The 24,622-nt window shown below is 39.2% G+C and overlaps 1 protein-coding gene across 4 annotated transcripts in view; it reads right to left on the bottom strand.

Annotated features, from left to right (window-relative positions):
- Positions 1-24,622, bottom strand: part of LOC150074998 (uncharacterized) — a 381,296-nt gene that overhangs the window by 72,217 nt on the left and 284,457 nt on the right. For 3 of the 4 annotated variants that reach the window (XM_090388218.1, XM_090388221.1, XM_090388220.1), the window contains one exon: positions 17,101-17,274. In XM_090388218.1, the coding sequence (XP_090244344.1) occupies positions 17,101-17,274 (174 nt within the window). The remainder of the gene's footprint in view (positions 1-17,100; positions 17,275-24,622) is intronic. The other variant, XM_090388219.1, reaches the window with a different exon arrangement.

The following is a 24,622-nucleotide window of genomic DNA, read 5'->3' as shown; positions in this document are numbered from 1 at the left end:
AAGTGACTAAGGCTTGCACCACTACTATGCCATAAAAATATAAATGAATAAAAGATATATTGTAACTTTGCAAAAAGGTTACAACTCAAAACAAATCCTTGTGGAAGTTGATAGCCTAAATAAATTTAAGGCTGAGCTGGACAGGTACTTGGAACGAATGGAGGGGTGAAATGGGAGAGTGGTTTTTTTTTTTTTTTTTTTGCTAATGCTGCATAAGCTTGCTTTCTTGCATCATATGCCTCTACTAATGCTAATGGTAAATACATAAAATCAAGTAAAACTCGGTATCTAAAAATAATGCTCAATACTATACATATAGGTAAATATTAATAGTTTGTAAAAATTTAAAAATCTCTGACACGTGGTCATTGTCTGATAAAATCTGACTGAGTGTATAAGGCTCAGTCAGATGGGTAAAACGCGTATCATTAAAATCTGGGCATTCTATTAAAATAAGTTTCACGGATAAGACTGTGTCACAGGACTCTCACATAGGAGGGTCATTGGCCCCTCAGCAAATATGAATGTGTCAGACGACTGTGTCCTATGCAGGTCCGGGCAAGAACTTCTTCCTCTTTTCGATTCCTGTGCAGACTAGACTGCCACAGTTCAATTATAGGCTTTATATCATGTAATCATCTAATCCCAATGTGGCTGGGAATCCAGAAGAAGTGGATGTCATATTCACGTTCATGGAGAGGGTGGACCGTCTGAACTGGGTGAGGGTTGTATCTCATCTATAATAAAGCCTGTATGATACTCAAAGAATCAGAATCTAGAATGAACTGTTGGTACTGGCATTTATTAATGTGATCCAAGGCTAACTCTATAGTGTGCAGCTCTGCAGTAAATATGCTGCATTCAGGGAGAATCTGCTCTGATATGGTGGTATCTAAAAAGCAACAGACCCTACATATAATTCTGACTTCGACCCATCTGCGTAAACTGCCATGAAATCTGAATGTTCAGCTCTGTATGATGAATAGAACTGCAGGTAGATAGATGATGGACCACCCGCTGCAATCAACCACCCGCTGGCCAAAGGCAAACTTCTGCACATCTGACTTTCCCCATTTTTAAGGGAAAAGTCATATGTTGGAACATGAGCATGCCAGGGTGGAATGGGCTGCTTTGGTGTTTGAGCAACCTTGTCTACCTTGATTGAGTTCTCTGAGTAGCACTTGGACATGAATACCAAAAGGACAATTGGCAGTTTGATAGGCGTTGTAGAAACTTTCCCATCGTGGCTCAAAAAAAGGATGGCCACGTAGGATGGTTTGGCAGGGATTTCAGTTTTAAAGCATACTTAAGAGACAACTGTTTATGTCAAAGTAATAATAGTGGTTCATGTGCTTCGACATATAGGCTCTGGACGGGAGATGTTTGATATTCTCCAGTAGCAATACGGAGAGCCTGATGATGGACAGGATCCAGCCATCAGAGTACACTGTCCCTGGCTGAATTGTAAACCAGGGACCCGTAATGTAGTCTGGATTGTACAAGTGCACGATAAATGCATAGTAGGGTGCATCGGTCTGCACCGGAAGATGTAGAGGATAGAGAGTGGAGAAGATTAAGGCCTCTCATGCACATTGTACGGAGACAATGGATATGTTCCAGAAAGGTCAACTTTTTATCGAAAATGAGTCAGAAGAATTTGTGTTTAACACTACTGGAATAGGATTTTGTCCAAGCCTTAATTCAGATTCAGGATGAAGATTACACTTACGACAAAAGTGTACACAAACAGTCTTCTGCGGAGACAATCTGAATCCATTAGCAAGTGCCCAGGAATTAAGGTGATTAATGGCTTGTTGCAGTTGTCCTTAGCATTAGCATAGGAACATGATGCAAGAAAGCAAGCTTATATAGCATCAGCAAAAAAAAAAAAAAAAAACCTTATTTCACCCATCCTCCAAATGTTTGTCAAGTTCAGCCTTGAATCTATTTAAGCTATCAGCTTCTACAACAACAGACGGAAGTTTGTTCCAGCAATCAACCACCCGCTGGCCAAAGGCAAACTTCTGCACATCTGTTCTACAACCATCTTTCCTCAATTTGAATTTATGCCCTCCCAGGCGATTATTCTGAGCAAGAGGAAGAATCCCATCAGCACTGAGCATGCTCAAACCATTCAAGGCTTTATACAACTCAATCAGATCACCTTGCAGGTGCCAAGTCTCCAGACACTGTAATTTGCAAAACTTTAGCCTTTCTTCGTTAGAGCAACCCCTTGTTCCATTCACTAATCTTGTGGCCCTTCTCTGTACTCGTTCCAACAGCTCTATAACCTTCTTCAATAATCTTCATGTTGCATGACTGGAAAAATATGCTAAAGTCATCAACATAGTGTGCTGTTTACAGTTGGAAGTTCTGTGATAGAATTTACTTTGATGGCGAAAAGCGTGACACTTCATACCGATCATTACTGTACTCTCTCCTCTTGGCAAAATGGACGGGAGGGTAAGGATCCTACACAAACTTGGAATGACTGCTTGGCTAGAAAGTTTTTAATAAAAATGGGGAGATGTCCTCTAAGACCGAGGTCATGCAAATTTTTTAAGATCCAAATCTCCAAATTGTGTCATATGCTTTCTCCATGTCAAAGAATACAAACACAAGATGTTCACGTTTTAGGAAAGCATCCTGGATGGATGTTTCCAGTCCAATAAAGATGGTCCAGAGTGTACTGGTTTCTTTGGAAGCCGCATTAAACGTTTGAGAGAAGATGGTTTGATTCTAAATACCATATTAAACTAAAATTAACCATTCTCTCCAGGATTTTGTCCAGATAGTCAGAGTGATAGGACAATAATTATTAGGAATTTTAGGATCCTTTCATGGCTTTGGAAAGGCAAGAATAATTGCCATGTGCCAGGCATCTGGAAACTGCTCTTCAGCATAGCTTTTGTATATAAAAGGAGCAGGTTAACCATAGATGTTGGTGAAAGGTGCTTAATCATTTCATAATAGATGCCATCTGGTCCAACAGCACTTTATTATTATTAGCCATATGGTGCAAGGAAGCCTGAGGCTTATGCTGCACCAGCCAAAAAAAAAAAAATTCTGAATTACCCAGAGAGAGAGAGAGAGAGAGAGAGAGAGAGAGAGAGAGAGAGAGAGAGAGAGAGAGAGAGAGAGAGAGAGAGAGAGAGAGAGAGAGAGAGAGAGAGAGAGAGAAGTAGAAGGGAATCACCAAGAAAGAGAAGAATATGATATCCAGCTCACAACCCTGGGTGTGCCAAGCACATACTCACCAGATGTGAGCCCCTGGGGTTTTAGAAAGGAAGAGAGCTCTTTTTAATTCCTGCATAGTGAATGTCCCTACAAGCCAAAGGTCCTTTAGTGTGAAATTTAGTGCCTGTTTTTTTCACTTTTTATGTTTCAGGACCGGAAACTCTGGGGAATAGGAAAATATCTTAAAGATGTTTGAAAATGTTTCCCCAAGAGCATTGGCTATTGCAGTTGGCTGTGCAATAGTGAATCCATTATAGTCTAGAATCGATGAGAGGTAAGATGCATATTTTCCCTTCATTTTCCAGACCACCTTAGCACTGGTAGACTGTGTAATAGATGACTTAAAACGGATCCATGATTCCTTCTGACTCTGCTGGTGAGTGTAGCGTGCTTTGGCTTGAGTGCGTTAAAAAGCTATAAGGTTGGCTGTGGTAGGATATCAGCAGAATATCCCTCAAGCTTTGTTTTGAGCCTTTTTTGCTGCTGTGCACCGTAAATTCCACCATGGTTTTGGAAAAGGTGGAAACCGGGCAGATGTTTTTGGAATTGTGATTGCAGCTGCTTGGATAATACTTTCTGTAATGTACGTGACTGCATCATTAATAGGCTCCTGACTGACTGAAGTGATTTTGGTTTCAAAATTTGCCTGATTTTGAAAGGCATTCCAGTCAGCCTGATCGAACATCCACCATGGTAACCTAAAAGGAAGGCATGGTCTCCCACTGTGTAAGCAGGTTATCACAGGGAAGTGATCACTTCCACATGGGTTCTCCTCCACTTCCAAAGTAAGTGAAGGGGGTAGAGAAGGGGAGCAGATAGAAAGATCAATGGCAGAAAATGTACGGGGAGGCATGTGGAAGAAAATGTTTGTTCCCACATTTAGAAGGGAGAGATTATGGTCATTTAGCATATGCTCTATGATTTGTCCACCTCCATTGTTGGTAGCACTACCCCACAGGGTATTTTGTCCATTAAAATCCCCAAGAAGTGAGAAAGGGGGGAGGCAACTGCATTACAAGATCATCAAGGTCTTCCTGGGAGATGTTAGTCCCAGGTGGCAAATATATAGAGCAGATTATTAGAAAATAATCCACTGTAAGGCAAAATGCAACAGCCTCTATGCTGGTTGTAAGTAGAAAGGGCTGAATTGGAGTTTGGTTTCCCACAAGAATAGCTACTCCTCCATGAGCAGGACCATCTGCAATTCCGTCCTTATGAAAAATTGTAATGTTATTCATGGTGGGGGTCATCATTTGCCTTTAGGTAAGTCTCCTGCAGGCAAAAGCAAACTGGCTCATGCTTTTGCAGGAGGGCCTTGATGTTGTCAGTATTTCGCTGGAATCCACGACAATTCCACTGTAGGAATTTAGGCATTATTTTGGCTTGGTCGGTTCATCAAGCAGCTTCCGAGGTGCTGAGGGCTTACTTTTGTCAGTCTTGGATATATCTGTTTTGGGGAAGTACGGACGCTGTCCTGTGTCCATTTCCTACTACTCTGCAGAGAGTTTCAAGACTGATTCGTCTGGTACCTCCTTATCCTGTTCATCTATTGTTTCTGGTATTACGGGCGACTCTTCTGATCTTTTTTGCTTTTCTTTACCACTTGGTTTTGGTGGTGGTGGAGCACTAGGAGGTACGGATATAGGAGTGACAGCTGATGTGAATGCAATAAATAGCATGCAATCTGAGTAAATGACTCTTTTGGTGGTATAGTCATCTCAGTTTGTGTACCAATAGTGCACTTTGCAGAAACCTTCTGGGCGTATGTAGGCTTCCTGCTATTTATTGGTTGGATGCGTTTTCTGGTCTCCTGATAAAGTATGTTCAGCTCTGTTTTTATTTTTTGAATTTCTTTTTCGTCCTTCCACTGCTGGCATGCTCTAGAGTAGGCAGGGTGCTCTCCTTGGCAATTTATACAGATCGGTTCGGAAGCTGAACGTTCCTTGCTCTTGTCATCTTTCACACCACATCAAGCACAGGCAGGATTACCACGACAAGCTGTTTGTGAGTGGCCATATTTTTGACATCAAAAACACATCAGTGGGTTTGGAATGTAACTCCTCACTGGGCAGTTTAAGTAGCCTGCCTTAATGGAACTTGAAGGCCATGGGGTGGTGAACGTTAGGATGAGAACTCTGGTAGGAATGAGATTCCCATCCTTCCATATTGATATTCTCTTGACAGCCAGGGCAGATCTCTTCTTCAGAGACATGAAGAAGATCCCACTCTGAAATGACACCTCTGAAGATTTCAGAGTTTTGATAGGTATGTTACAATGATAGGTATTCCCCCTATGGATGTAGAGTTCAGGAATTTTTTTTCGCTTGAAGCTTCGACCAAAAGGTCATCAGAATGCAGCCGTTTTACAGATTTTTGGTGATCCTGCCAATCCTTCCTGGATAAAGAAGGGCATCAATGACATCATCCCGATTGACTGCTCACCAGTGGAATGGAGAATGAGGAAGAGCAGTTTCACTGATAGTGGTTTGTCCTCAGTTCTGGCTCTATTTACCAAGGTATTTTCATTGTTGTCATTCTGATTAGGTAGGGGCCTTGTTGAGGTGCCAGTAAAAAGAGGGATTTGAATTACTCACAGGAGTAAAAGAAATATTTCAGATGCCCTAAATACCTCACCCACCATGGAGCCCTACGAGGTAATGCCCACTCGTGAACTAGCAGGTACTGCGTATACGAATGGGATGGTAAGTTTGCTCAGGAGCATCATATCCACATTTCCAATAAGCCTTAATCCCGTCCCAGGACCAAAGGGAGGGAGATTTACCTGCAGTAAGAACCACCTGCTGATTGATCCCAGCTGGGCCGGTCCAGAACTACCTGTCTTGTCGAAGCAGGGGCCGAAGTGGTGTATTAAGGCTGGGCTGCTCAACCACTAGGATCCCCCAAGTTTCCATGAGTTGCGCCGCACAGCTGCACAGGCCGGATTCCAATAATGTAACCCTGGAACCAAGGTATGGGCATTAGATCGCAGTGATGCTAATCTGGAAGGCCAGCAGCATCACTGGGAAGTCCCCTCATCACATACAGGTGCCCACTTCGAGTGATCACCAGGTAGTAGTGATCACTGTGTACTTATATGGACTTTACTTAAAGACCTAACTACTGTCAATGGTAAAGGGAAAGGCTTTTGCAAGGGTGATGACATGGTTTCAGTTGTAAATTCTATGCAGTGAGACCAACCGTTTACATTACCAACAAAAAATTCTAAATGGGAAGCATTCAGAGGGAAATAATCACAGAAGCTACTAGACGTTTCACACAAACTAAGAAATACTGTTCAAGGCTCAGACCTAAACCGATGTCAGGTGAACTGATAAGACTTGTGGCAGAAAAAAAAAAAAAATGAGTGGGATGAATATAAATTACCAAGTGCTACAAAAGCACTATGGTAGATATAAATCAGTCTATAATAGAGTGACGAATGAGGTTAGACACACTAAAGAATTACACAGCGTCTCTGGCAAGCACTTCAATGCTTATATTAACAATAAAAAGCAAGGGATTGAATCACACTGGACAACTTGATGTCAATGGTGTAACTGTTGATGACTGTGCTCAGGTTGTTGAAAACCTGAATAGGTACTTTACCTTCACACATGAGGAATTCTTTAGGGAAGGGAAAGCTAGATGTTTATCAAACTAATGGGGAACTAAATGATTTTGTGAAAACTGAAAGGAAAGTGGTAGAGAAATTGAAATTAGCATAGGCATATGATGCAAGAAAGAAAGCTTATGCAGCATCAGTAGAAAAAAAAAATATAATAACAAAATAAATAAATAAAAAATCCTTCCCATTTCACCCAACAAATTCACTTCAAATGTTTGTCTACTTCCACCTTGATTTTATTTAAGCTGTCAAATTCCAACAACAACACATGAGGAGTTATTCAGGGAGGGGAATGCCAGAGGTGAATTAAACTCTGGAAGTGAGCTAGATGATTTTGTAATAACTGAGAGGAAAGTGGAGGAGAAATTGTTGAAGATAAACATAAAAAAGGCGCCCGGGGTGGATGGGATCAATCCAGTTATATTAAAGGAGGCAGCAAAGGAAGTAAGCAAATGCTTAGCCATAATTATGAGAGCTACTTTGGACTCAGAGGAGGTACCCATGGACTGGAGATGTGCAAATGTGACCTCAATTCACAAAGGCAAATCAAAGGGCAACAAGTAATTATAGACTTGTTAGTTTAACTTCTGTTCCAGGAACATTAATGGAGGCACTGGTTAAAGAAGCACAGCAGAATCATCTAGACAAGACTTCAAGTTATAGTTCAGACATAGCATGGTTTTGTTAAGGGAAAGTCTTGCCTGACAATTTGATTGGATACTATGATGTGGTCACAAAGGAAATAGATGCAGGGAATAACTTTGATATCATATATTTGGATCTTAGAAAGGCTTTTGATACTGTTGCACATGGAAGACTGCTGAACAAATTGGAGCAGTGTGGCATTGGAGGCAAATTGCTGCTATGGATAAATGGATGGTTGAGTGGGAGAAGACAGAGAGTAATCAATGGTAATCAATGGACACTGCTCATTGTGGACTAATGCTATTAGTGGAGTCACTCAGGGTTTAGTGTTTGGTCCATTGTTGTTTTCTGTATTTATAAATGATATTGATGATGGTATATCAAGCTTAATGTCCAAGTTTGCAGACGATGCGAAGGTTGGCAGGGTTGTTAAGGACACTAATGACAGTACGCTGCTGCAACAGGATCTAGAAAAGTTGAGCAGATGGGCTGAGAGGTGGCAAATGAAGTTTAACATTGACATATTGTAAAGTACTACATATGGGAAGCAGTAACCGCACAGTAATGTATCAACTCTGTGGTAGAGAACAAAAAAGGACCTGGGGGTAATTGTGCAGGCTGATATGAAGTTTTCTGAGCAGTGTAGACGGTCTGCAAGAGTAGCAGACTGTCTATAATGCAGTGTCTTGTCAATGATATACAGGAATTTTTCTAGCAGGGATAAGGAAGTGATTATCCCCTTGTATAAGGCAATGGTCAGGCCACACCTTGAGTATTGTATACATATCTGTAGGCCACATTTCAAGAAGGATGTAGAGCTGTTGGAACAAGCACAGAGAAGGGCAACAAGATTAGTGAATTGAACAAAGGGTTGCTCTTACGAAGAAAGGCTGAAGTTTTGCAAATTACAGTGTCTGGAGACTAGGCACCTGCGAGGTGATCTGATTGAGGTGTATAAAGCCTTGAATGGTTTGAGCATGCTCAATGCGGATGGGATTCTTCCTCTTGCTCAGAATAATCACCTGAGAGGGCATAAATTCAAATTGAGGTAAGACAGATGTAGGATAGATGTGCGGAAATTTGCCTTTAGCCAGCGGGTAGTTGGTTGGTGGAACAGACTTAAATCCCTTGTTGTGGAAGTTGATAGCCTAAATAAATTTAAAGCTCAGCTGGACAAGTATTTTGAACGAACGGAGGGGTGAAGTGGAAGTGTTTTTTTTTTTTTTTTTTTTTCCTCTGGCTAATGCTGCATAAGCTTGCTTTCTTGCATCATATGCCTCTACTAATGCTAATAGCAGATGGAATATTAGGATCAGGGCCATGCCAAATGATTTTAGTACCCAAGGCAAGAATTAAAAATTGCACCCTACTGTTAATGATGGCAATTATTTAATCTTTCTTTTGGCACACCTTTCAGCTTTTAACCTGAGGCAAGAGCCTAGTTTGTGTCACCCTCTGCACAGCTCTGATTAGGATAACAATGCCCTTCTTACTCTTTCCACTTGATTAGACTGGGGTTCGAGCCTGTCACCACCAAATACAGAGGATGTGGAAAGGTCAGGGAATGACCACCGCATATCCCGGAGCAATATGGCCTTAGTTGCTAATGCTCCTAAAAAAAAAAAAAAAACCAAACTCTTTTCCATTGTATCCCTCTACATTAATTAAGCCAAAGTAACGGTAATCACAGTTTGGAGACTTCTGTTAAATCACGAGAATTGTAAATGACATAGTGTTCTTTTTTACCATTTTTCCACAATATCAGTTCTTCAACAGAGTTGTGGCAAAACTTTATCTGGAGCCCATTGTTTATCTTGTCACAGAGTTTCACTTCAAAATAAACACAATACACATTTTTTACAAATTCTGTAAAATCTTGTCTTTGCTTGAGGACTACATAACTTCCACAAATATAACAAAATAAGTTCATGTTCAAACACTTACATGAAGACCTTTACTCACCTTTTCAGCACAAGTCTGACATAACCTCAAAAATAAATTGGAACTCACACTGATAAACACTGCTGCATGGTGCTCTCAAGGTCAAGAAACAAACGACTGAAGGCAGTATTGCCAACATGTAAAGGAGTTTAGTCCTAACTTAATACATTCAATAATACAATTCATGATATCAACTTGAGTGATATCATGAATGGTGTGTGAAAAAATGGTGTGTGATATTAAAAAATGAATAACATTTCTGAAATCAGTGATAAAAAAGTTGAGTTAAAAACAGGCTATTAGTTTACAAACATCAAAAACCATGCAGAGTGGTGTAATCTACGTGAGATCAATTCAGATTCTATAGAGATGCAAGAGGGAGCTTCTGTCAGTACTCCAGGACCTAGAAGAGATAGCTCGTAAGATGATAATTGTTTTTTTACACATGCTGTCCAATATGAGTAGCAAAATTAGGTTTATTGTCCAAATATAAGTCCTAAATAAAAGTTGTTGGTAAATGGGAATCAAATTGTTTTTAAATATATTTCTGGATCTGGATGTAGTTTGTGTTTTTTACAGAAATAAACTACAGTGGATTTCTGGAATAGCCATTCCATAGTGCCCATGATTCTAATTTGGTTATGGAAAGTTGAAGTTACCAATGGTATTCACAGTTTAAGATGACAAGAGATAATGTCATTGTCAGCAAACATATATGACTCAACTGTATCTGGCATGTCCCCTGTGATGTTTGTAATTAGTATTTAGTATTAGTATTAGTAATGGCCGCATGGTGCAAGAAAGCCTATGGCTTATGCTGCACCAGCCAGAAAAAAAAAAAAAAAAAAAATCTGAACAAAACAATGATAAAAACAAAAAATAAATAAAATAAATAACTAAATAATAATAATTAATAAATAAAAAAAATAATAAAAAAAAATAAAAAGGAAATTAAACCTATCATCCTATGCGCTTCCCTTACCCGAAAGTACTATCCAGATGACCTTTGAATTTCCCCAAACTGTCGGCCTCTACCACCCATGAAGGCAACTTATTCCAGTAATTTATAACTCGCTGGCTAAAATAAAACTTCCTGCAGTCCAATCTAAACATTTCCCCCCGTAACTTGAATTTATGTCCCCTAGTTCTAGCAGGCGCCTCCGTAGCCAGGTGGGAAGGAGCAGCAGTGCGTAGCACACGCTTCTTGATTAGACCGGGGTTCGAGCCCATCACCACCAAATACGGAGGATGCAGAAAGGTTAAGGAATGACCACCGCATATACTGGAGCAATATGGCCTTAGTTGCTAATGCTCCTAAAAACCAAACAACAACAACAACCCTAGTTCTAGCATCATTTATAATCTTGAAAATTTTGTCCTCATTCATTTTACTGATGCCTCTCAGAGCCTTAAACACCTCAACCAAATCTCCTCTAAGGTGTCTAGTTTCCAAACTCTGCAACCCACATATTCGAAGTCTTTCTTCATAAGGATGCCCTGTTGCCGATCTCAACAGGTGAGTTACCCTTCTTTGCACCCTTTCAATGGACACTGCTCATCGTGGACTGATGTTATTAGTGGAGTCCCTCAGGGCTCAGTGTTGGGTCCATTATTGTTTTCTGTATTTATAAATGATATTGATGATGGTATATCGGGCTTAATGTCCAAGTTTGCAGACGATACAAAGGTTGGCAGGGTTGTCAAGGACACTACTGACACTATGCTGCTGCAACAGGATCTGGAAAGGTTGAGCAGATGGGCTGAGAGGTGGCAAATGAAGTTTAACATTGATAAATGTAAAGTACTACACATGGGGAAACAGCAACCCCAGAGCAATGTATCAACTCTGTGGTACTACACTGACAGTGGTAGAGAATGAAAGGGACTTGGGGGTGGTTGTGCAGGCAGATATGAAGTTCTCTGAGCAGTGCAGACGGGCTGCAAGAGTAGCTCATGGAGTATTGTCAATGATATACAGGAATTTTTCCAGCAGGGATAAGGAGGTGATTATTCCATTGTATAAGGCGATGGTCAGGCCACACCTAGAGTACTGTATACAGGTCTGGAGACCTCATTTCAAGAAGGATGTAGAGCTGCTGGAACGAGTACAGAGAAGGGCAACAAGATTAGTGAATGGAACAAAGGGGTGCTCTTACGAAGAAAGGCTTAAGTTTTGCAAATTACAGTGTCTGGAGACTAGGCACCAGCGAGGTGATCTGATAGAGGTGTATAAAGCCTTGAATGGTTTAAGCATGCTCAATGCTGATGGGATTCTTCCTCTAGCTCAGAAAAATCACCTGAGAGGGCATAAATTCAAATTGAGGAAAGACAGATGTAGGATAGACGTGCGGAAATTTGCCTTTAGCCAGCAGGTGGTTGGTTGGTAGAACAGACTTCCATCCCTTGTGGCGGAGGTTGATAGCCTAAATAAGTTTAAGGCTCAGCTGGACAGGTATTTTGAACGAACAGAGGGGTGAAGTGGAAGTGGGTTTTTTTTTTTTTTTTTTTTTTTGGCTGATGCTGCATAAGCTTGCTTTCTTGCATCAAATGCCTCTACTAATGCTAATGCTAAAGAAGCTCGATGTCTTTCTTTAGGTGCGTCTCCATACTTGAACACAGTATTCCAAGTGTGGTCTAACATAAGCCTTATATAATGGGATTATCACGTCCCTATCTCTACTTGCAAAAGTTCGATAGATCATCGATAGGACACCATGGGCCTTCCTTGCAACCTGTTTACAATGCTCAGAGAATTTCATGTCTGACCGTATCGTAACACCCAAGTCCCTTTCCTCCAGTACTGGGTTTAGTTGAACTCCACCAAGTGAATAAGTTTTTTTGGGATTACTGTTTCCCAGGTGTAATACCTTACACTTTGTTGGATTAAAGCACAGCTGCCATTTTTCTGACCATTCCTGAAGTCTATCTAGGTCTCTCTGAAGAAGCTCAGCTTGACAGTGATCATTAACTACTCTACCAATTTTAACATCATCTGCAAATTTAGACATCACACCCTCTATCCCTTCATCAATGTCATTTATGAAAATTAAAAACAACAGTGGTCCTAATACTGATCCTTGGGGAACCCCACTTCTTACATCAACCCAATCTGAGGAATAGCCATTTATCACAACCCTCTGCCTCCTGCCCTGAAGCCATCCTTCTATCCATCTAAGGATTTTCCCAGTGATTCCAACCTGTTCCAGCTTATAAAGCAACCGCTCATGTGGGACTGAGTCAAAAGCTTTGCTGAAATCTAAATAAACAATGTTGAAATTATTCCCTAACTCCAGCTCGTGAGTGACACTTTCGAAATAGCGAACCAGATTTGTTAAACATGATTTTCCCTTTACAAAACCATGCTGAGTATCCTTGAGAATTTCAATTCAATCCAAATGATCCTGAATTCCACCCTTGATCATTGCCTCCATGATTTTCCCTACTACTGAAGTCAGACTGACAGGTCGATAATTTCCAACTTCACTTTTAGAGCCACCCTTATGTATGGGAGATACATTTGCACTTTTCCAATCCAAGGGAATCTCCCCAGAGTCTAGTGATGCTCGCATAATTAGCCTCAATGGTTCAATGCACTCGCTTGCCGCCTCTCTTAAGATTATAGGGTATATTCCATCAACTCCAGGAGCCTTACTGGTCTGTAGGCTCGAAAGTTTTTTCATTAAATAATCTTGCGAAATTTCAATATCCTTAATTACATATTTTTTAACTTCACTCCTACAATTTTCCATTGCCACAAAAGGCTTTTCATTTGTAAATATCGATGCAAAATAACTGTTGAGTTCATCTGCAATGGCAGCTGGTGTATTTATTACTATCCCCTTTCCCTTACATAAAGGTCCGATCTGGTTTGTCCTGCTCTTCTTGGCATTTATATATGTGAAGAATTCTTTATCCCCCCTCTTTGCTCTGTTTGCTAGTGATTTCTCATAAACTGCCTTTGCCTGTCGAACCTTTTCTGTGGCTCTATTACACATCACCTTGTAGCTGTTATAGGCTTCAGTACTTTTTACTGCTCTGTAACCTTTCCATGCCACCTTTTTCTGCTCAAGTAATGCGGCAACTTCACTATTCATCCAACTTGGAACCCTTCTCGTGGAGAATTTTTTTAATGGTATATACGCATTCAAGGCATCTGTGATTAATGTTTTAAAAGCGTACCACAGTTCAATTGTATTCATTCTCTGCGCGATATCTACCCAGTTAATAGAGGCCATGTAGTACCTTAAGGCATCGTAATTTCCTTTTCTGAAATTAAAACCCATTCCTTTGCCTTTTACTTCTGCTACCTCTCTCGTCATCATCCACTGTAGAACTCCGTGATCACTTCCTGCTACTGGTTCCTCTACTGTCAGCCCTGTTATGTCATCTGATTCATATGTGATGATGAGGTCTAGGATATTCTTTTCTCTAGTACTTTCCCTGACATGTTGATACAAATAACAGTCATCTAGTTGATTTAAAAATTTTGTTCCCCATGTCGAGTTTCCTTCCCATTTACTCCAATCAATTAGAGGCAATCTCATTGTAAATAACATTGCACTGAGGATGGATTCCTGCAGTACAGCCTCCTCTTGGTCAAATTATTTGTATAAATTGTTCAGATAACTAACCTCAAACATTCTACAGTGTATGAAGTTTTGATTAAATTGGGGTAACTGGCCTCCTAAACCAAAAGACTCAAGATGTTCAAGAACATCATATCACCAGATGATATCAAAGTTTTCTCAATACTGAGGTTAACCATGACTGGGTGTTTCCTCCTTATGAAAGCATTGTGGATATTTGCTTCTGCTTTGATCATGATGATGCTTTATAAGCCTGATTTCTTTCATCATTTACACTACTTACTAATGTGGACTGATTCTTTCAAAACCTGTACTAATTACTATTTGGAAAGTTTTTAGTTTCCGAGAAGCACGTTGAGCCCAGTATTCTGTTGGAGTTAGGGATATCTGGTTGGCATACCATCTCAAAAGGGCCTGATGCTGTTCACCACATAATATTGTGTGTTATGGGGAGGAGGGGGGGGGGTATGGAACGTAACCGTTTATTCTTCATTTCCTTTTCTATTGTTCTTTTGAAAATGTTGTGCCCTGTTTTCTGTTAATGGAAATGTCACTGAAGAGCTTAATAGAAAAAAAAAAAAAAAAAAGAAGCTTCCTTGAGGATCTTTTTGTAGTTTTGATCTGTGGTGAGTATGTATATGTACATATAAATTCCCAGATATTGCCACATTGGAAAGCATGGTTGGCTTTAATATTTAACTTGACTATAAAGTTCTAATTCTTCTGTAATCTTAACATTATATTAATTAATTCCTAAAGAACTATTGGTGTAAATACACAATACTTCGTTCGTAACAGTAAACTACAGTGGTAGTGCGAACAGCACTGATTTAATTGTATTACATATTATGACTACCTTCAACAACGAGTTACCATATTTTGCACTACCTCAAATAAGTAACACTTCACCAATAGAGAAGACTACTGTTACTTATTCTCAGTGGATACCACCACCCAGACGGCACCGTTTCAAGGCTTGTTGGCCTATCATCAGTGGGCGGGTAGGTACCCTGGTGTTGCAATCATGCCAACCCAGTTATAAAGTATAACTCCACAATATGAGATATGCCAAAAGGAGTACATAGTAATATTACTAATAAAAAATAAATGCACACGGCATAATATACTACAAACTTGAAATTTACTAAAGAACTATTAGTGTAAATACACATTTGTAAGAGTAAACTACAGTAGTAGTGTGAATGGCATTGATTTAATTATATTCCATATCCATATTGTGATTACCTTCATAATGAGTTACCATGTATTGAACTACCTTCAATAAGTAATGCTTCACCAATCGAGTAGACTATTGTTACTTATTCCCAGTGGATACCATCACCTAGATGGCACTGTTTCAAGGCTTGTTGGCCAATCAATGGTGGGTGGGTAGGTACCCTGGTGTTGCAATCTTGCCAACCCAGTTATGAAGTATAACTACACAATATGAGATACACTGATGATTGGCCAACAAACCTTGAAATGGTGCTGTCTGGGTGGTGTTATCCATCAAGAATAAATAACAATAGTCTTCTACATTGGCGAAGCATTATTTATTTGAGGTAACGCAATACGTGGTAACTCGTTCTGAAGGTAGTCGCAATATGAGATACAGTTTAATCAATGCCGTTCACACTACTGTAGTTTACTATTATTAAAGAAGTATTGTATATTTACACTGATAGTTCTTTAGTAAATTTCAAGTTCATAGTATATTATGCCTTGTGCATCTATTTTTTTTATTATTAATGCATTCCTTAACTTAATGTTAGTTATACTTTCTTAATTGATTTCATCTAGTTTTCATGTTGTGAAAATGTTCTTATATCTCTCCCATAGCATTTGTGGTCAAGATGGGGTTAGGAAAGAATCCTAAAACATCACCTGCTAATAAATTAGTGTAGCATTGAGTTTGTGTTATATACGAGTTTAATAAAACCTATTTGCTAAGAATTTTAATGTGGTATAATAGTGTTATTTTTTTATTATATATTAATACAATATATATAGTATAAATTTTACCATACAGGTAGCAGCTTGTAAAATCTGTTTAGTTACATGTTCAGTGACATTATCTATGAGCTGGGTTGGACTGGACTATATCATCATCATCATCGAACTGAACACAAGGGTGTGACTTACAAAATTTCAAAGTGGTGCAACACAGTGGAGCAAGTTTACCCGTGATTGGAACTTGCAGAGAATCTTTAAATGATCACTATTTAGTGTGGCTATCAAGAACTAACCACTCTGTATAAGTATATATGGTAGGAAAACAGATCAAAAGATCTATGGCAGTCATGGATGCTGTTAAAAAAATGGATACAGGTAGGCTCACCAGTGTTCAATAGGCTAAGTTGATGGGCATCGTGCAGGGATTCTATTAGTTTACTATCTCTTGTTGATTGTTGGAGATTCCCAGAGTGGCTGATGAGCAGTGAAGTCTCTGAGTAAGTGGAATGGAGATGGCAGCTAATTTATTAGATTTTCTAGATCATCTGAAGAGAATGAGAAATTAGGATATATACAGAGGCTATTTTAAGAGTAATACCAATTACAATGCACACAGCTGCTACCTCTAAAAAGTCTGAAGAGAAGTATGTTTAGATGGAATATTGTTTCTAACAAGAACTGGTATCCCTTGATTGGCTAATAAATCAATATTCCTATCTTGTTTAAAGATAGGAATTCTTAGCATCCTATTTAGGACACTGAGAAATGTCTCACACACTGTTTCCCAGTATGTAAATACCTACTGAGAGACAGTGTACAAGAGAAAAGAAGGAATGTAAAAAATTTTAACATAAAACAATTAAATTTCTCAGGTCGTCATCATATAAAACTCAGATTATAAAAACCTATTTTTCTATAAGTATTTTATTTTCTTAACATTGATAGATTTTTTTATATTTGATAGAGTATCCAGTATTCTGCTAGAGTTCAGAATATTGAAGTTTTCAAAATTTTCTATTACCATTTTAACTAATATAAGTAATTTTAGGTAACAGGTAATCACTAGAATATATATATATTTTTCTGAAGTTAAATTGAATGTAATAACTGTACCGGATTCTGAAGAAATAACTGAGCCTGTACATTTGGTGGAAGCTGACCTGGCTGAAGAAATAAAAGCTGCTGCATATTCTGAATATTTTGTTGATGCTGTTGTAGCTGCTGCTGAAGCTGTTGTAGTTCCTGATTGCTTAACTGAAAACCAGGCAAATTGCTGATTACTGGAATCTGCAGAGAAACGTTTGTTTGTTTAAAAAAAAAGTGATTATATACAAATATTACTTTTTGTAATATATATTCCAAACTCTTAAATGTAAAAGTAAACTATAATTTGTGAAAATTTATTAGAACCCTAATGTTTAAAAATTATATCTGCACTTTAAATTTAGTTCACTGTGTTTGTATCTTGTAACATCAACTGCATGCCATTTAGCTAAATAGTTATAATGAATGGAAAAGTAGGAGTGGGAGGGTGAAACGTTTCTAGCTTCTCATAGTCCCTTGGTGGAAGCTGATCTGGCTGCAGAAATAAAAGCTGCTGCATATTCTGAATATTTTCCCCCTTTAGTATTTTGTCCCCCTTAAGTCAGACTTTCTGGTATGATCCACTATCTTTTGTAACTACTCAAATAAAATAAAGAAGATTTTGACTCAAACCAGTTCATTTTGATTCAATCTATCAACAGCATTGTTACTGTCCTTTTAAGTCCTTTTTAAGATTTGGAAATAGAAAATAGTTGGATGGAGCCAAATCCAGTGAGTAGGGTGGATGCTGTAATAGCTTGAACCCAGTCATGCAGTGTTGTCTGAGTGACAAATGCCATGCATGCTGGTGCATTCTCTTGATGCAAGATGACTCCTTGGGCCAAAATCCCATGCCTCTTGAGCTTCAATTCCTCATGAAAATGTTTCAGTAGGCTAGAACAATACTCGGTATTGATAGTGGCACCTTGTTCCAGAAAATTAAACATGGCCACTTCCTCTGCATCCAAGAAGACTGATGCCACGTCTTTCCCAGCCAACTCTGCCCTGGAAACTTTTTAGGAGGTGGAGAAGAGGGACACTTCCACTGTTTCAATTATTATTTTGTTTCAGGGTCCAATTAGTTCACCCATTTTTTGTCAACAGCGACATACCACTCCCAAAATTGAGCTTCATTATCTTCAAAATGCTGCACAATCTTATGACGCCTCGCTCTTTCCTGCTTCTGATCTGTATTCAGTGCTTTAGGACTTGCCTCAAAGAAACATTCTTCATTCCTAAAACATTCACCACAAACAATGTTGAAGATGCACTCTGCAGTGGGAAGCCTGTTACCATATTGACACCTGCAAATATGGATGCCATATGTGACATGATCATGCAAGACTGCAGAATAACACTGAAGCACATTCAACTTCTCCTGTGAGTGAGGTCATGATAATATTATTAGCTATATGGTGCAAGGAAGCCTGAGGCTTATGCTGCAACAGGCAAAAAAAAAAAAAAAAATTCCCTAGTTACCCTGAGAGAGAGAGAAAAGTAGAAGGGAATCACCAAACCAAGAAAGAGAAGAATGATGATATCCAGCTCAGGACCCTGAGTATAGGGTTGGCACACATATTCTGCAGTCTTGCATGATCAGGTCACATATTGCATCCATATTTGCAGGTGTCATCATGGTAATAGGCCTCCCACTGCAGAGTGCATCTTCAACATTGTCTTGTCCACACTTAAATTCTGCAACCCAATTTTTGACTGCGGTTTATGAATGACAAGATTACCCTAAAATTTGCTATAGTCTTCATGAAATTCTTTTGGCAACATTCCCTTTAGTAGGTACTCAATGACTGCATGATGCTTGATTCTCTCAACAGTCATCATCTTCATTCACCTTTCACACTTAATTGCCCTTTACAGAGAAGTCCATTGCACTTGGTCATCACGCAACACAGCGGCAACCCCCAAGGCAGAATGCGCTGGTCCCAGAGGAACTAGTAGTTGTTGGTGACTCTATTGTCAGGGAAACGGGGAACATGCTTTGTAAAAAGGATAGGTGGAACAGGACCAGGGTATGTCTGCCAGGGGCAAAGGTTGATGACGTTGTAAAACAGATATCAACTTTTAAGAGCACAAAAGGTGATATACTGTAGTTGTACACGTTGGCACTAATGATATCAAGAGTAGGAGACCGGCAGAATTACTTAACAAGTACAGGTCACTGTTGAAAAAAAGCCGTGAATTAAGAGTTGAGGATCTCATCATATACTCTCTCCTATCATGTCTGGGCAATTCTGCCCAGACATGATAGGAGAGAGTATATGATGAGAGCCTTGTCGATCAATTCGGCCCTGGAAAGATTGTGCAAGGCTCAAGGGGTAGAATTTTTTTCAGCCTGGACTGTACTTGTTAACAGGAGAGACTGCTTCTACAGGGATGGGATACACTTAAATAGAAAGGGTGCAAGAATGTTTGCTGATGCTATCGAGACAGTGTTAGGTGGGTTGGAAAACTGCTAGCTTGGGGGGGAGACAAATACTAATAGATTAACAGTATGCACTGGCAGAGATGAAAGAGATTCTTGCACTGCTTCTATTGGAATGAACAGAAGCCTGAAAAACAAGATGCAAGATATTTCAGAGACTGCTGGGTGTCATTGCAGTACAAGTAAACACATGGGTTTTGTTAGGGTAGCTAAGAATAGAAACAGGTGCATGTATACTTGCATGTACACCAATGCTAGGAGTTTAGTAAATAAATTTGATGAATTTGAAGTATTGCTCAAAACATCAAAGGCAGATATTGTTGGGATATCAGAGACGTGGTGTCACACAGGTATAAGGAATGCAGAACTGGAATTTGGGGAGTACAACGTCTACAGAAAGGATAGACAGGATAGAAAGGGAGGAGGGGTTATGCTATTAGTTAAGAAACACATAAAATCCAAGGAAGTGAAGCCAGTCGACATCGCTGGACAGTGCAGTGTCGAGTCAGTTTCGTGTGACATAAGCAATTCGGTTTGGTTGGTTTTTTTTTTTTAGGAGCATTAGCAACTAAGGCCATATTGCTCCGGGATATGCGGTGGTCATTCCTTAACCTTTCCGCACCCTCCGTATTTGGTGGTGACGGGCTCGAACCCCGGTCTAATCAAGAAGCGTGTGCTACGCACTGCTGCTCCTTCCCACCTGGCTACGGAGGCACCGTGACATAAGCATTGGGAGATCAAAATTGAGAGTAGGAGTGTGCTATAGGCCTAATGACTGATGAGTATAATAAGAAACTGTACAGGGAAATAGAGTGGGCCAGTAAATCAGAGAGTCTTATAATGGAGAATTTTAATTTCTTAGATATTGACTGGAATTTGGGGGCTGGTCACTCACACACTAGCAAGGCTTTTGTGGATTTATTGGATGATTGTTTTCTACATCAGCATGTTCAGGAGGCAACTAGAGGGAGCAATACTCTTGATTTGATTATCAGTAGTGATTCTTCATGCATTAAGAATCTGCAGATAAATGAACCACTAGGTGGAAGTGATCACAGTGTGCTGAAGTGGGATTTACTCAAAGAGGTAACTACCACTAGGGGTAAAGGGAAGGGTTATTGCTTTCGTAAAGGCGACTACGATGGACTGAGACAGTATTTAAATTATATACAGTGGGACCAATTGATGATGGTCCCACTGTACATAATTCAGCATATTCAAAATGGGAAGCATTCAAAGAACTTATCTTGGAAGCTACTAAGGTTTTACATACCAACTAAGAAATATTGTTCAAGGTTTAGGCCTAAATGGATGTCAGATGAACTAATGAGACATATGGCATTGAAGAAAAATGCATGGGATACATACAAATTAACCCGTGACACAGAAGCCTATGATAGATACAAGTTGATCTGTAACCAAGTTGCAAAGGAGGTTAGACAGGCGAAGGCAGATTACCAGAAATCTTTGGCAAGGGATGCAAAGAAAAACAGCAAAGAGTTCTTTACTTATGTAAACTCTAGAAGGAAAGGGATGAATCAGATTGGTCCACTTTATATTGATGGATCAAGTGTTGATGATCCTGCTCAGGTAGCTAACAAACTAAATGAATATTTTGCATCGACATTCACATATGAGGAGTTATTCAGCGAGGGGAATGCCAGAGGTGTATTCAACTCTGGCAGTATGCTAGAGAATCTTGTAATAACTGAGAGTAAAGTGGAGGAGAAATTGAACTCCAGTCATTACAAAGATTGAATTTTTCTTTGTAATCTTTGTAATTATGGACAAATAATTCTGTGAATGTAAGTTGTCCCATAATTCATCAGTTCCCATAAACAATCCTTAGAGCACAAGCAATATATCTGAGAATCTAAACAGAAATAAGAAATGGCTAAGAGAATTCTACCACTTCTCTACTGTTGGCAATCAACCTATAGAACTTTAATTTTAAATTGCTTGCAAAAGCAATCTGGCAATGAATTGAAGAGAATAAGACCAAGAGAGAATACTAGTAAAAGATGTGGAGCTGAAATATGAATACAACCTATAGCAGATGATAAAACCTTTTAAAGCTCTTATACAGAAACAACTAACCTTATTATTGATTAAAAAAAAAAAAAAAAAAAATTGATAGGCTTTGAAAACTTACCTTTTGAAAATTTCTTATGGGGACAAGGAGTTTTTCATGTATTTAAATACCAAGAAGGGAAGAGTGAATCAGATTGGATTTTTGTGTGATGGCTGTGGTAAGTCTTAGCTAACAAAGCTGGTATTGCTGATGAATTGAACAGATCCTTTAGCATCAATATTTACATAAGAAATGCTCCTCATAGTGAGATGTACAATATAACCAAAGCTGGGAATATGAAATTAGCAAAATTTAAATTTCAGAAGATTATTTACTATAAAATCTTGAGCCTAAAGGTGAATAAATCTCCTGGAGGGAGGTGGCAACTGAATGCACTGAACTACTAAGGTTAATTATCTCTAGACTTAGACATTTCCTTGGATTGGAGAAATGCCAGTGTATCACCAATAATATAAAGGTAGTTTTAAGAGTGAAGTGTGGTAACTAATAACTATAAATGGTCAGTGTAACTTCACTGGTACAGAAAATAATGGAATCAATGATCAAGAATATAGTATAGGATCATTTAAATAGAAATGGAAATTTGAAGGAAATACAACATGGTTTTGTAAATGCAAAAATCATGTTTAGCCAATATGATGACCTATTTTGTCACTCATGAGCTGAATGCAGGAAATAATTTGATTATTTGTTTATTTGGATTTCAGCAAAGCATTTTGCTTTTTGAGCACAAGAAGGTACTCTGTACGCTGGAACAAGTTGGAATCACAGGGCTTGCAGGATGGCTACAGGACAGGTGGTGGAGGGCTATGATTATTGGTTATTCTTCAGATTGGTCCAACATAAAAAGATGAACACTGACTATGACAAACATTCCTTTATGGTTCATCCTGCAGGTGACCAGTGGAATTTGGGATCAAGGGATTGGGCTGGCTAGGGCAAATGCTTGAATCCTTCTTATGTTCCTCCAACCACTTACTCACATTTGGTACAGTGCATAGTTTTACTGCCATCTTGAAAATACCCCATCCATGGGGTTAAACACAGAAATTGCTGGGTGTACCTAATCCACAATGTTCAGATATGCTCTAAAATTCATGGTGCTTTCTAGTGTGATCAGAGAGTCAAGAGTACATTTGATACAGCAGATAGTTTTACTGCCACCTTGAAAGTACCCCATCCATGGGATTAAACATAGAAAATCGCTGAGTGTAACTGATCCACAACAATGTCCAGATATGCTCTGAAGTTTTTGGCACCTTCCAGTGTGATCAGGGGATTGCCATGAAACATGACCTACACTGTTACACCTCCTTCAGCAGCTTATACATAGGATGGCTTCAATACCTCAGTTTTTTCAAATACATTTCATATCAATCTCTTGAGGCAGAGATATATTGGTGTATTTAAATGTAGCATCAAGGTCACAGGTTCATCAAATATTGGCTCAGAATTTACAGCAATTCCAACGAAACAGTGTGCGTTCATTATTTCTTCTTAAATTTTCAGGCATTTGAGGTTTTGTACTTTCATTCTTGTTTCAGTCTGTTTTTTTTTTTTTTTGGAAAAAATGGCTTTCCTCAACAAAAATTTGTAGGACAGGATAACCTGCAGTTTTCCACCAGTATTGATAGAAAACTGCACAGACGAATAATTATGTTTTTTTGGCAATTGGAAATTTTGGTTTTCATTTCCTTGTATCGTTGGCTAGGGGAGTAAAGGTTTTCAAGTGGTATAGAAACTAGAGTTACTGAGTGCTTGAAGAATTTGTGTTGCAATCAACGGAGTTTTTTTTACATAATTCAAGAATATACTCTTTTGGGAGACTATTAGTTCAGTTTGTGTGTTACAGATGATTGGTATCTCTTTGTGTTTTGGACATATGTAAGTCTATTCACATGAGCTGGTGAAAAGATATTTCTTTTTTATTTCCAGGCAGGAAACATGATTTGTTTTATACTTCTAGATAAGTTTCTCACTTTCCAATGGTCATATGTTCTAGCAAGAGCATGGGGGGTCTTTTTTTTACTGAGCTGCACTTAGCCCATATATGGACTCCATGACAAGCAGTCTGGGAATGTCTGTATTTCTGACATCAGAAACATCATAGTGATTTTGGAATATACAGTCTGATGTTGCATATCAGATATCCAGCTTTAATGGATGTCAGGCACTGCATTGTATTGAGTAGGCACCTCCGTAGCCAGGTGGGAAGGAGCAGCAGTGCGTAGCACACACTTCTTGATTAGACCGGGGTTCGAGCCCGTCACCACCAAATACGGAGGATGCGGAAAGGTCAGGGAATGACCACCGCATATCCTGGAGCAATATGGCCTTAGTTGCTAATGCTCCTAAAAACCAAAATAACAACAAAATAACATAACCGTAGCCAGGTGGGAATGAGCAGCAGTGCGCAGCACACGCTTCTTGATTAGACCGGGGTTCGAGCCCGTCACCACCAAATACGGAGGATGCGGAAAGGTCAGGGAATGACCACCGCATATTCCCGGAGCAATATGGCCTTAGTTGCTAATGCTCCTAAAAACCAAACAACAACAACAACAGCATTGTATTGAAGGTCAAGATAAGAATTTGTGTAGGGATGAGAATGTCATACTTTTCTGATGGAGATTCTCTTAACTTTAATTACTCCTTTTCTTTAAATTCTTTTAACACTCTTCAAACACCACTAAACAAATTCCAGTCTGAGTTCACTTCTTTAGAGATGTTCAATGATCTGTGGGGTGTCAAAACAGAGGCAACACAGAGGAAACCCACAAGGCAGAATGCGTTGGTCCCAAAGGAACTAGTTGTTGTAGGTGACTCTATTCAGGGAAATGGGGAACATATTGTGCAAAAAGGATAGATGGAACAGGACCAGGGTATGTCTGCCAGCAGCAAAGGTTGATGACGTTGTAGGGCAGATATCATCCTTTAAGGGCACAAAGGGTGATATATTTGTACACGTTGGCACTAATGATATTAAGAGTAGGAGACCAGCAGAATTACTTAACAAGTAG

Source organism: Mastigoproctus giganteus, chromosome 14 (genome assembly GCF_048544385.1).
Source record: "Mastigoproctus giganteus isolate SK-2022 chromosome 14, ASM4854438v1, whole genome shotgun sequence".
In the NCBI taxonomy this organism is placed as follows: Eukaryota; Metazoa; Arthropoda; class Arachnida; order Uropygi; family Thelyphonidae; genus Mastigoproctus; species Mastigoproctus giganteus.
This window is presented reverse-complemented; position numbering and strand designations above follow the sequence as displayed.